The sequence below is a fragment of the Rhinolophus hipposideros genome (genome assembly GCF_964194185.1).
Source record: "Rhinolophus hipposideros genome assembly, chromosome: 9".
NCBI lineage: Eukaryota > Metazoa > Chordata > Mammalia > Chiroptera > Rhinolophidae > Rhinolophus > Rhinolophus hipposideros.
Genome location: NC_138055.1, coordinates 53,525,431 through 53,538,593, shown reverse-complemented (window position 1 = coordinate 53,538,593; position 13,163 = coordinate 53,525,431). Strand labels below are relative to the sequence as shown.

The 13,163-nt window shown below is 46.6% G+C and overlaps 1 protein-coding gene across 1 annotated transcript; it reads right to left on the bottom strand.

Annotated features, from left to right (window-relative positions):
- Positions 1-931: 931 nt before the first annotated feature.
- IGFBP6 (insulin like growth factor binding protein 6) lies at positions 932-5,287 on the bottom strand. The gene is made up of 4 exons (XM_081059927.1): positions 4,886-5,287; positions 2,106-2,245; positions 1,801-1,920; positions 932-1,260 (listed from the first exon to the last, which is right to left on the bottom strand). The coding sequence occupies exons 1-4, from the start codon at positions 5,214-5,216 to the stop codon at positions 1,138-1,140; spliced, it is 714 nt and encodes a 237-aa protein (XP_080916053.1). The 5' UTR covers positions 5,217-5,287; the 3' UTR covers positions 932-1,137.
- Positions 5,288-13,163: the final 7,876 nt, after the last annotated feature.

The following is a 13,163-nucleotide window of genomic DNA, read 5'->3' as shown; positions in this document are numbered from 1 at the left end:
GAGGCTTATCACCTAGTATGGCTCACCTTCCAATCTCTTTCCCAGCAGGCTGAAGGTTGGGGAGGAGTCAGAAACATCTGCAGGTATCAGTGCACTCAGCTCCCTCACACCAAGAAATAAGGTGTGTGAAAGAACCTTGTCAACTGGGAAGCATTGTATGCATGTGATTAATATGCTAATGGGGTTGATACCTGTGCCTACTGTGGTGCTGAGGCCTCTCCAGGAAGTGCTGGGTGCTAGGGCCCCTAAATGTCAGCTCTTCCCTATACCTGCTTGGTTTAGCAACAGGCAAAACAAACACATATTCAGTACCTAAGGAATGCCAAGCATTATCACATATGGAAGAATCAGATTTAAATCCTCCCTCTGTCTCTCCCTGGTTGTGTAATTTCAGGCAAGTGACCTAAATACTTTAAGCCAGTTTCCTCTTCTGAAACACAGGGGCACAATCCCTACCCCACAAGATTACTGTAAACACAAAATGAGGTAGTCTAGGTAGAAGCACATGGTTCAGGGCCCAGCCCATGGGGGAGCTCAAAAATAAGGATTTCCTTCACTTTTTAGTAGGAAGTGACAGTAGGGTAAGTGCTTGGAGAGTTCCTCTTTGTTGGGTTCCTGCTGGGGATTAACTATTAATTATTCTTCTTCCTTGAGTCCAAAGATCAGTGTTAGAAACAAGATCATAACCTCAGACCAAGGCCATGGGCTCAGTGTCTCCCCACCTCCTACCCCCCACCCCCTGGTGGGTTGTTGGGTGAGGCTTCAGGACTTGAAACCTCTGCCAATGGCTGCCTCCTCATTCCAAGTACAGTGGAAAGGATGACGGAAGGTAGTCCACAGGAAAGGAAAGCTGCTATGGGGGTGACAGGAGGGAGGTAGAGAGAAGGGCCAGGGGCTCCAGAAATGTGAGAGGTAGACACGGAGACGCAGACCAGAGAAACCCAACACAGCTTTATTAACACCCCAAGCCAACACCAACAATCTTGTCATGTGTGAGGTCTCAGGGGTGAGGGGACAATGGGACAGGGCCTAAAGGTGGAGAGGGGCTCAGGGCCCTGAGTTACTCATTACTCAACAAATGACCCAAGATGACAGCCCCATGGTCCTGCCAGTGACCCTGCGGGCTCCCACCCAGCCTTAGCTGCTGCTCCCAGTGGAGCAGGGGGAGCTTCCATCATTGTCTGGGGACCCTAGCAGAGGCTGGCCCATCCGATCCACACACCAGCAGGGACCTCGGCGCTGCCCTTGGGAGGAACGGCACTGGGGAGAGAGACATATGGATCAGAGGTGAGGCCAAGCCTCCAGCAGGAGATATAGAAGGGGTCCCATGGATTGGGAAAGGGCCTGAGTCTGAGTATGCAGAAACAGAGTTCTCAGGACCTTGAGGCCCACTGGGTTCCCTTCCCCTGCTTCTCTTCTTCTCCACCCACAAAATTGTGCCCATTTCTCTAGGCCAGAACTATAGTTCTCAAAGTGTGGTTCCCAAACCAACAGCATCAGCATCTCTAGGGACGGAGTTAAAAATGCATTCTCAGGCTCTTCAGGTGGGACTCAGCCACCTGTGTGTTCACAGCCCTCCAGGTGACCGATGCACTTCACATTTCTGCACCTCTAAGGTAGGTGTTCCTTAAGCAGTCTAATTCCTATGGTTGGTTATTCTGTTTGCATGGACCCTAAAGTTGGGAGAGCCTTAAAGGCAGGGACAGTGTCTTATTTATGCAACTATATAAGCACCCCCTATCCCTGGTAAGAGCCTTGTACTGATGGACCAAAGAGAGGAGAGGAGAGGAGTGGCCTCACCTGCCGCTTCCGGTAGAAGCCCCGATGGTCACAATTAGGCACGTAGAGGGTATGAGCCCCTCTGTAGACCTCAGTCTGGAGTTGCTGCAACACTGAGTCCAGATGTCTGCGACATGGGCCCTGGGGGAAGGGAGAGCAGGCACCTCAGAACCGCTTCAGCCACGCTCCACTGCACAGTCCGCTGGCCCCACTAGCCAGGCTCCCAGGACTGACATGGGAGACTTCTTCAAGCCCAAGGAAGCAGTCTCAGATGGGTGTCTCTAGGGCTCCCCACCCCTCTTGCTCCCTCCCAGCCCCAAACACACCATCTCAGTGTCTTGGATACTCCCAGGATTGGGCCTGGCAGGAGTCGTAGAGATCCCTGGGTTTCTCTGTTGGTCTTTGCGGTTCACGTCCTGTGGGTGAGTGGTCCTCGCTTGGGGTTTACTCTCCTTAGGATTCTCCCCTACAGCCACAAGAGGATGGGGGAAGAAGAGGCCGGAAATTAACCAGATATGAAAGACCAGAGCCATGTGCAAAAGAGCCTTGCTCACCCCTACCTGCTGAAGTGGGAGGAGGACAAGGGCTTTCGGAGAGGTAGAAGTGAGGAGGGTTAGAATCTGGCTCTACCCTGAACTTCTCCTGGCCACAGATTCTTTCTCTGGCAAATGGTATTACCTTTCCTGACAATATCCCCAGACTAGTTTTAAGGTTTATAAGGGAGAAGCGCTTTGGAAAGCAAAAATCGAGAACAAATACAAATAAAGTAGTTGCCCCCTTGTCTGTGGTTTCAGTTATCCGTGGTCAAACGTGGTCTGAAAATATTAAATAGAAAATTCCAGAAATAAACAATTCATAAGTTTTAAATTGCTCGTTGTTCTGAATAGCATGATGAAATCTCCCACTTTCCTGCTCTGTCCCACCTGGATGTGGATCATCCCTTTGTTCAGTGCTGCCTTTTAAGTAAAAAGGTGAAAGTTCTTGACTTAAGAAAAAAATATCCTGTGCTGAGGTTGCTAAGATCTATGGTAAGAATGAATCTTCAATCCATCCATTTGTGAAAAAGGAAAAAGAAATTCATGCTGGTTTTACTGTTGCACCTCAAACGGCAAACGTTTCAGCCACAGTGTGTGATAAGTGCCTAGTTAAGATGAAAAAGACATTAAATTTGTGTATAGAAGACAGGAACAGAAAATATGTCCCTATTGACAGCAGTGTGTTGTCACAGAAAGCACTGAGCCTTTATGAAGACTTCAGCAAGGAATCCCCTGAAATGACATTTACTGAAAACTAAGGAATGATTATACAGATTCAGGAATAGGTTTGGACTGAAAAATATAAAAATTACTGGAGAGATTGCGTCTACGAGTGAAAAAGCTGCTGTCACGTTACCAGCAGAGATGAAGAAGTTGATTAGGGGTAGGTACTATTCGCCATTTCAGGCATCCACTGGACGTCTTGGAACGTATTTCCCCAGCTGTACACTGGGAGGCCTTGGGCTTGGGGTGAGAAGATCTGGCTATTACACCAAAGGCCAGCAGGGGGTGCACGAAGCCAGGGAGATGGGGCAGAAGAGCAACCCATGTGGGAGGGGTCAGCAGGGACCCAACCGGAACGTGTATCCCTGCTCTAACCCTGCTGTGATTCAGCCCACCTCTCCCAGGCCTGACTTGTGGTTACTTTTGGAGCAGTGGGGGCCTCTCCCTTCTGATCCTCTGTGGCTCAGCCCAGCTCAATCCCAGTAGTCCCAGGAGCATGTAAGATTCTGCACAGGACAGGCGGAGAGCAAGTTGCAAAGGTGTAGGGAGTAAGTTAGGGCTTCCAATATGCAGGCTGTTCCTGGCTCTGGAGAAGTTTCACACATGGTGTCTGGGAAGCCTGGGGTGAGCTCAGGACTGCATGGGGTGGGGAAATAAGTCAGGGCCTCAAGGCGAGGAAAAGGCAGGGAGGGGAGCATGCATTGCTTAGAATTGGCCCAGCTGTATAATTAGATACTATGATCCCTCCATGCCCAAAGCAAGCTCTGCTCAGGTCCCCAGCCCTCAAAACTAGCCAATGCTCCCATCTGCCTACTACTCACAACCCAAGCCACTCCCTCTGCAGTGAGGCTGATCCACACTCCTCAGCACTTGCCCCTCATTCCCTCTATTTAGCACCCTACTATGACCATGCTCCCACTGCTTCCTCTGAAGATGGACCTCCTCTTCTAGGAGGACCTCTAGCAGCCTGGACGCTTTCATTTGGGACTGGAAGAAACTTAATTTCATTTCCCATCTTCCCTTCTCTGGGAAGAAACCAGGAGCTCAGATACCCCTGAGCTGGGGGCTGTTTGCATTTCCTGCCCTCCCCATCTCCTTGCTGCCCCCCATCTTTCAGGTTCTGACTCACTTCTGTCCCACCCACCCAATGACTCAGCCTTTTATACTCCTTTCTGGAGTAGGGTGGGGTGGGGTGGGTGGAGGGTTTTGAGCAATTTAAATCATAGCCTGATTTGGGAGACTCCTTCTTTTCCCACCCCTAGCCCCTTCCTCTGGGGCCCTCAGTGCCTGCCTTCTGACCCTAGTCTAATCTGAAACAACTCTGGATTTGCATCTTCTGTTCCAAATTCTATGCTCAGGTGATTTGGACACCCTGATATTAAGATGAGAGGAAGAGATATTTCTTGGTGTGCAGGATTTGGGAGTCTGGGGTTTCCTTCCCTCTTTCTCCAAGTGGAAGCTGAGAACAACATCTAGGTCCTTTTTCCAGCTTGGGGGTCTAGGGCTGAAGGAGCTGGGCTGCTGCGGCATATGGCATGGCTCTAAACCCCTCCATCCACCCACCACCTTTATCCCCTCCAGAGAAAATAATAGAAGGGGCAAAAAACGGTTGAGAGCTCAGACATCTCCCTGCGTCATCCCCAGGGCCCCTAGCCGCACCCCACCCTTCTAGCTGCCCCCAGCACTTGCCCCTCCACGTCCCTAACGTGCCCCCGCCAGGGTTTGGGAGGAGAAGTATCAAGGGCGGGACCTAGAGGCTTTCGGGCCGCCCGCGCCCACCTCTTCGGGACCCTGCCAGCAGAGACGCGGGTCTCACGTTGGCGGGCAGGGGCGGGGCGCGAACTCACCAGAGCGGGAGCGGGCCCGGCGGCAGCGGCCCCGACCCAGCAACAGCGCCCGCAGAGGCGCTAGGTCTTCCTCCGGCGGCTGGCACTGCAGTCCGGGGGCGCAGTTAGGAGTGTAGACCCCGCACTGCTGCCCCTCCCTCCTGAGACAGCCCCCGGCCCCGGCACACCCCTCCGCCTGCAGCCCCGCATCCTCCTCCTCCGCGCAGTCCCCAGGACAGCCCGCCTGCACCCCTTGCCCGCAGCCTGGGCACCGTGCCAAGGCGCCTCCTGGGCGGGCAGCGAGCAGCAGAGTTAGCAGTAGCAGTGGCGGCAGCAGCCTGTGGGGGGTCATGGTCAGAATTTTTGCCGCGTCCACTACTCCCGAAGCAGTCGCAGCGCAGCTGCTGCCGGCCGCGGCCCCTCTGCCTTAAGTAGCCGCGGGTCAGGGGCCGGGCCTTTTAAGAGCCAGGTGAAGGGGGGTGGGGGGGAAGGCAGAGACATTCCCTAAACTGGGTGGGACTGGAGAGGCCCCCCTCCCACCTGGGTCCTCCCCACTCTTCCCCCTCCTTCCCAGTTTCTGTTTACTTCCCAAATTACTCTGATTTTTCTTGCTTTCTTCCCGGGAATCTCGCCCGGAATTTGGGAGCTGGACAGCTGGAGGAACTAGAGGATGGGAAGAGGTAGAAGGAGGAGAGGACCGGAGTTGGGATGAAGGGAAACCCTGAAATCCCGTTTGTGTGTAAGTGCAGGAGGATGCAGGGGACACGGGGACTCCCGGGGACAGTGCGAGGAGGGGGGTCTAAAAGCGGACGGAGAAGGAAAGAACGGTGTGTGTGTGGGGGGGGGGTCACGAGAGGAATAGGGGTGAATGAAAAGAGAAAAAAGACCGAGATGATGGATAATGGGGTCTTGGGAGTACCGACTGCTGATGGAAGAAAGTAGACCAAGGGCGAGGGGAGGAAGAACCATATTGAGGGAGAGACAAGAGAAAGTCTTCCTGAGATGTAACTGGAGAAAACGGGTGTCAGAGGGGCCAGACTGGGCTAAGATGATAGAAGGGGTCGGGGGTGGGCGAGGGTTGAGGTGGGGAAGCACACCTTGAATGCACTTTCAGAAACCCTAGCGTTGTGGTGGGGCCACAAGAGTCTGGAAGGATGGCAGAGGGGAGAGTGTGCAAGGGTGAGAACTGGCTGAACACCTGGGACGTAGGGATGGGCGAGGGGAGAAGTGACCAGTTGAAATTAGGGAGGAGAGGGGCAAAAGTTAAAGGAACCCATACTCTGGGTGCTCTTAGGAACAGTGGCCAGAGAACAGCACACCCTCCTACGCCCTTTACCCCTTTACCGTCCTTCGTTCAGGTCAACCTACACTCCATTCCTCTCCTTTTCCACAACGTGTCTCCCCCGCCCCCGACCTCCCCCAGTATCATCCAGTGGGTTATCTGGATTCTTCAGGCTGTGCATGCCCAGGGGGTGTCCAACCGTGACTGGTCTGGGTGTCTGTCCGCTGGAGGGCCTTTACTACACGAGTCAGTCTCCTCACCCCCGCGCCGCCCTTCGGCAGGCAGTGCCCCGCCCATCCCAGCACTCTTAGCCCCGCCTTCCTTCCTAGAGGGAGGAAGAAAGATCTTTCTTTCAGCGACCCACCCCCGCCTGGCTCTGGGTTAGGCAACAGCCAACTCATTCTTTCCTAAAACAACCGCTCTGGGCAGTGACTCAATTGAAATTCTGGGCCCCCAAGCAAGAATGTCAGCAAGGGCTTCCTGAACCTTTAGGTAAATACAAAATAAAAGAATCTCTCTCCCAGCATCACCCCTCATGGTTACCCTGGGAACTTAAGACCTGACTTTGGGGAGCAGAGTCTTCCAGCAGCCCTGAGACACTAATAACAGATTGGACAGGTGCGGAGGTGGGGTGGTGGTGGCAATGTGCAAGGAGGGAAGGGGGAATGTGAGAAGGGAGTATTGAAAAAGGAGTGGTAGATGTGAGAGGCTAGCAGAGTATTGGGCTTTTTTGCAACATAACCTCCACTCTGAAGAGGCTCTGTGACCTCCTGCCTCAAGCTCTGACCCCAGCGTGGAGAGAGCGCTGTCCTGTCCTCAAACCCTCATCGCTGTTTATTTTGCACATGGTTCTGGCTAGGGCTTTTCTCTTGGGCTCTAGCTCTTTGCTCCTGAATGAGAGAAAGGTCTGTGGAAGTTTGGGATGGGATGAAATGGCCATGTTCCCTGCAGGATCCCAGTGTGAATTTTCAAATATTTGTGCTCCTCCTTTGTAAGTTATATTGCAGAAAAGCTCAATACTCTGCTAGCCTCTCACATCTACCACTCCTTTTCCAATACTCCCTTCACAAATTCTCCCTTGCCTCCTTCCACATTCCCCCCACCACCCCTATAGATTTCTCCTGCTCAGCTTGGTCCCTCCTGGCAGTCTAAACTGGGTTGCACAATCCAGTATCATCCACCACCCCAGCACTGCAGTTCCCTTTTCCCCATCCCTCCAGCATGGATGTCCAGAGCTGTGGGTGGTCAGTGCTGGGGTCTAACCAGGCTCTTTCTTGCAGACCGAGACTCATGAATTCTGCATCTTCTCCCTTTGGGGTGCCCTCCACCTCAGCATCTGAAGCACAGAGTGGACACTCAGGATGGAGTGTGGGCTAAGGTGCAAAGCCCTGGGAACCTGGCCTCTGGAAGAGAGGAGTTTGCTAAAAGCTTCTGCCTGAGCAGTGAAAAGGCTAAACAACTTGGGCTATTACTTGGGCTTTTCCACAAATAAACTCTGCTGGGACTTACCCTTCCTCTTGCACATTACACTCTATTGTCTTGATCCCTTAAGCTCTGCATCTCTCATACCCAGGCCCTCCCTCCAAATCCTTGGCATCCCCAGCTGCTGATTTCCTTTTGAGAACAAGGCTGTAAAGGAGGGGGCCTGCCTGGACCCTTTTGAGCTTGAGTCTGAGGAAAGACAAGTGGTGGCATAGTCCATAGACAGAAAAACCCAGAGAGGAGGATCAATGACCTCATCATGACATGTCCTAAGAGTTTATTACCTGACTCTATTCACTGAGAGGGTCTAAAAGCAATGACACCCCAACAGCAGGGAGCATTCCTAGAACCTCTAGGCCTGGGGCAGGCAAATACAACATAAGCTGAAGCATTTTGAAGCACCAGAAAGTAAGGAAGCACTTCAAAAATAAAAGGAGGGAGCATACGAAACAGAAATAAGAACCAGCCTGGTGGAGTTCCCAATGGTCAAAGCTGAAAACAATTTGCGCAACAAAATACATAATACAGTATTGGATTAAATAAGGTATAAAATAAATATGTATGAGTGCATGCTGATTGTATTAGTTTGCTAGGGCTGCTGTAACAAAGTTTCATAAATTGGGTGGTTTAAAACAACAGAAATTTATTGTTTCACAGTTTTGGAGGCTAAAAGTCCAAAATCAAGGTGCTAGCAAGGCCATGCTCCTTCTGAAACTCTGGGTAGAACCCTTTCTTGCCTTTCCCAGGCTTCTGGTGGGCATCATCAAACCTTGGCCATGCTCTGAGGATGCAGAAATACGACACGGCCCCCGCTTCCAACAAAATCACAGTCAAGTAGAGGCCACATGGCCACATGAACTATTGATAATAATAGTAACTTATGTCATCTCTTTCTATATGCCAAGAACTGTACTAAGCATTTTACACTTAATCCTCACTATAAATTGATACGGTGAGTGATTTTTATTATTCTCACTATTCTTCCTGTAAGAGAGCACTGAGGCTTCAAAGAGAGAAGTGATGGAGCAGGGATTTGAACCCAGCTCTCACTTGAGCCCTCTATGACCTGCCTCAGTGTTACCAGCCTCCTAATAATTTTTGAGAGTGTTGCTGGAGGTCTTTACTTAGGACGATCTGCTGGGCAAATCCATTTCCAAAAGGCCTCTTCATGGATTGTGGGTTGTCACTCTCAAGGTCTTTTAAATATGATCATGTAGACTGGGAAAAGGGCCGTTACATACAGCATCTGTGGTTAAATTCTGAACCCTTAATATGCTGCCATGGCCAACATAGCTATCAGAATATTAGGCATCAGAAGGAAGAGTATGGGAAATAACCAGAGATATTTCCAAGGGTCCTAATGGAACTTCCGTCTGCCATTATTTCAAACTCAACACATCTGAAAACATACTTATCTCTCTCTATAAACCATTCCTCAGCTTTCCTGTTTTTGCCACTGGTCTCATCATTCTCCCAACTTCCCAGTCATCTTCCTCTCTTTTCTCTTTTCTCATGCAATTACCTATTCCTGTTGGTCTGTCCCCCTTCATGGGTCCCCCATCTGGTCTTAACGTGTTTTCATTTCTACAGCTATTTGATGGTTTGGGTTCTTATTGTCTTTCATCTAGACCATGGTGATAGTTTCCTACGGACTGCTCAATTTTCAGACACAATCTACTCTGTACCCAGACTATTCTTTCTGAAACGAAAAGTAGAGCATATAACTCCAGTACCAAGTCCAAATCCTTGGTTTTAAATCCACCAGTTCTATAACCCCTTTTATTACCTGCCAGGAATCACCTATCTCTTGGCCAAATATACTCTTTGAATTCATACATCAGAACTTTTGCTCATAATCACTCCTAACTTTCCCCTTCTTCTCTAACCATGTATTCTCTAATTTTTATTATCAAGCTCTAGATGTAAGTGAGTAAGTCTATTCACCCTGATCTCAAGGAGCTCACAGTCTCTGGAGAAAACAAATCAACAATGACACTACGTAAGGAAAAGAAGGATCAACGGCCAAGTGAACAGAGGAAGGAGATCTTAAGTTTGCCTGGAAGAATCAGAGAAGGCTTCCAGAGGAGGTGATGCTTTAGTTGATTCTTAGATGAGCAGAAATCTGTGAGGCAGGGGACCTAGGGAAAGGCTTCTACGCAGAGAAAGCAGCACCTGTCTATAACATTCACATGGCTGTTTATCATGTGTTTCTTCTTAACATCTCTTAGAGTTTTCTTGTATTTCTAGCAGCTTTTCATATACTATGTCTTGTCTGCTTTTAACTGGCTTATGAACACATTTAGGATAGGAGCCATATCCTCCATTTTCCCTTTGTAAAATGGATGTTGCAATAACTACTTTACAGACTTATTCTGAGCGTTAGGAATTATTCATGTGATGTACGTGGTAAGCACTCAATGATTTAATATGAAGTGTGTAACTCAGTTCCTGGCCAACACTAGGTACTCAGTATTTGTTAAATGAATGATCCTACTCTGGTTCAAAACTGTTGTGTCTACAGCTGGAACTCTGTGCTTTGGAAGGCCTCATTGGACTGGAAAAGATCCAGAGAATGGCAATGTTTCAGTGAGATGGGATCAGCCTGTGCACACTAACAAAACAGATGGGGATTCTCCAGTCTGAAGAGGAGGCAGAGATATTCAGATTCAACTCAAGTTCACTGACTGCTTATTTATTTATTTTTGCGTAGTTCTCACAATGTTCCATTATGACATCCAGATAAGAAGACATATTCAGAAAGGTTAAATACCTTACCAAAGGCCACACAGCTAGGTGTGAGGGCCACTGGATTCCAAAATCAATGCTCTTTTCACTTCAACACAAAAACATTAATGATAGAAACATTAAGACTTTGAGTAAGTTAATACAGTTTTTTTTCTTTCTAAATTGTCTAAAAACTCAAACCACATGTAATTTCTAGAGCTAGAGAGAGGTTGTTTTAAGGCAAATAAAAGGAAGCGTTGTGTGTTGGGGGTAGGGTGGGAATAAACACAAGAAATATATGATTATGATAAACAGCACAGACTGAAAAAGGAAAGAAGTTAGAATAGAATTAATAAAATTATAGATAGAAGATCCCTGACAAGCCATGAAAAGCTACTCGTAGACCTCCTCCTCCTCCTCTTCTTCTTCTTGAGCTATGAGAATACTCCAAGCCTACGTTTGGGCTCTTTCCAAAGGCAACCTGGGGCTGTTTGAGGTCTGGGCAGGACAGCTGTGCCCTTTCATAGCCTGTCTGGCAAAGCTGTTGAAGAAAGTATCCTGGGCTGTAATAAAACATTGGTTATAGTAAATATTTCTTTTTTCCTCCCTAAAATTTTGTCTTGAGAGTCTAGAATTTAATATTAGACAACCAGAGTAAGTTTAGGGAAGTAGCAACTAAATCTCACACATTAAAATCAGGTATGTGCAAAATCAATGTATAGAAATCAATTGTATTTCCACATACTAGCAATGAACAATTGGAACTTGAAATTTAAAATAACATTTACAATTGTATCAAAATATGGAATGCTTAGGGCATAAATCTGACAAAGGATCTGCACACTGAGAACTACAGAACATTGCTAAGATAAATTAAAGAAGACAAATAAATGGAGAGATATACCATGTTTGTGGATTGGAAAACTCCATATTGTTAAAATGTTAATTCTCCCAAAATTGATTACTAGATTCAATGTAATCCCAATTAAAATCCTAGAGAGCTTTTTTTTTTTTTGGTAGAAATTGGCAAACTGATTTTTCATGTGAAAGTACAAAGGACCGGATCAGAAAAGCTCAAACGAACTTTTAAAAAAAAGAACAAAATTGGAGGATTTATATTATCTGACTTCAAGAATTATTCTAAAGCTAAAGTAATCAAAACATAAAGATAGAAAAACAGTTCAGGGCCGGCCGGGTGGCTCAAGCGGTTGGCGCTCCATGCTCCTAACTCCGAAGGTTCCGGTTTGATTCCCACATGGGCCAGTGGGTTCTCAACCACAAAGTTGCCAGTTTGATTCCTCAAGTCCCGCAAGGGATGGTGGGCTGCGACCCCTGCAACTAGCAACAGCAACTGGACCTGAAGCTGAGCTGCGTCCGTTACAACTAAGATTGAAAGGACAACAACTTGACTTGGAAAAAAGTCCTGGAAGTACACACTGTACCCCAATAAAGTCCTGTTCCCCTTCCCCAATAAAAATCTTAAAAAAAAAAAGAAAAGAAAAGAAAAACAGATCAGTGCAACACAATAGAGTCTAGAAATAAACCCAAATATACATGGTCAATTGATTTGTTTTTCTTTACTTAAAACATTTTTTTTTTACTTGCTCAATTGATTTTTTAATTGTGTAAAGGCAATTCAGTAGAGAAAGAATAGTCTTTTTAACAAATGCTGCTGGAACAATTGGATATCCACATGCAAAAAATGAACTTTGATCCATATCTCACACCATATACAAAAATTAACTCAAAATGAATCACAGATCTCAATAAAATTGTTAATGCATAACCTCAATCTAATAATGAACAAACATCAGATAAAATGAAACTGAGGGATATTATACAAAATAACAGGCACATACTCTTCAGGAAAGACTGAATTATTATCCCAGATTGAGGAAACTAAGAAGACATGACAAGTAAATGTAATGTTGGATCCTGGATTCAATCCTGTACAAGAAAAAGACATTAGTGGAATAACTGGTGATGTTTGAATAAGGACTGTAAATTACTCAAGACTATTGTATCAGTGTTACTATCCTGGTTTCAATAATTGTATTAAGATTGTAGAATGGTAACATTGGGGGATATAGGGAGAAAGGCATATGCACTATTTTTGCAAATATAAAATTGTTTCAAAATAAAAATAATTTAATGGATTATGACTTAAATGCAAAACCTAAAATCATAAAACTTCTAGAAGAAAACATCGGAGAACAGCTTTATGACCTTGGATTAGGCAAAGACTTCTTAACTAGAACACCAAAAGCATGATTCATAAAATAAAAACTTGATAAATGGGACATCTTCAAGATTTAGAACTTCTGCTCTTTGAAAGACACTGTTAATAGAATGAGAAGACAAGCCACAGACTGGAAGAAAATATTTGTAAACCATATATCTGATAAAGGATTTGAATCCAGAATACATAAAGAATTTTCAAAACAACTCCATTTTTAAAACGGGGAAATGGTTTGAACAGACACTTTACCAAAGAAGACATATGGATGGCAAATAAGCATGTGAAAAGATGCTCAATATTATTAGTAATTATGAAAATGCAAATTGAAACCACAATGAAATATCACTACATACGTATTAGGATGACTACATCCTAAGTTTATTGGGGTGACAATTGTTAGTCAAGTTACATAGATTTCAGGTGTACAATTCTGTAATACATTATATCTCACATCGTGTGTTCACCACCCAGAGCCAGTTCTCTCTCCATCACCATATATTAGAGGAATTTATCCTATTCTTATAAATTTGTGTTCTACAAATGTTGAATGAAATGGATCTGAAGGAGCTTCG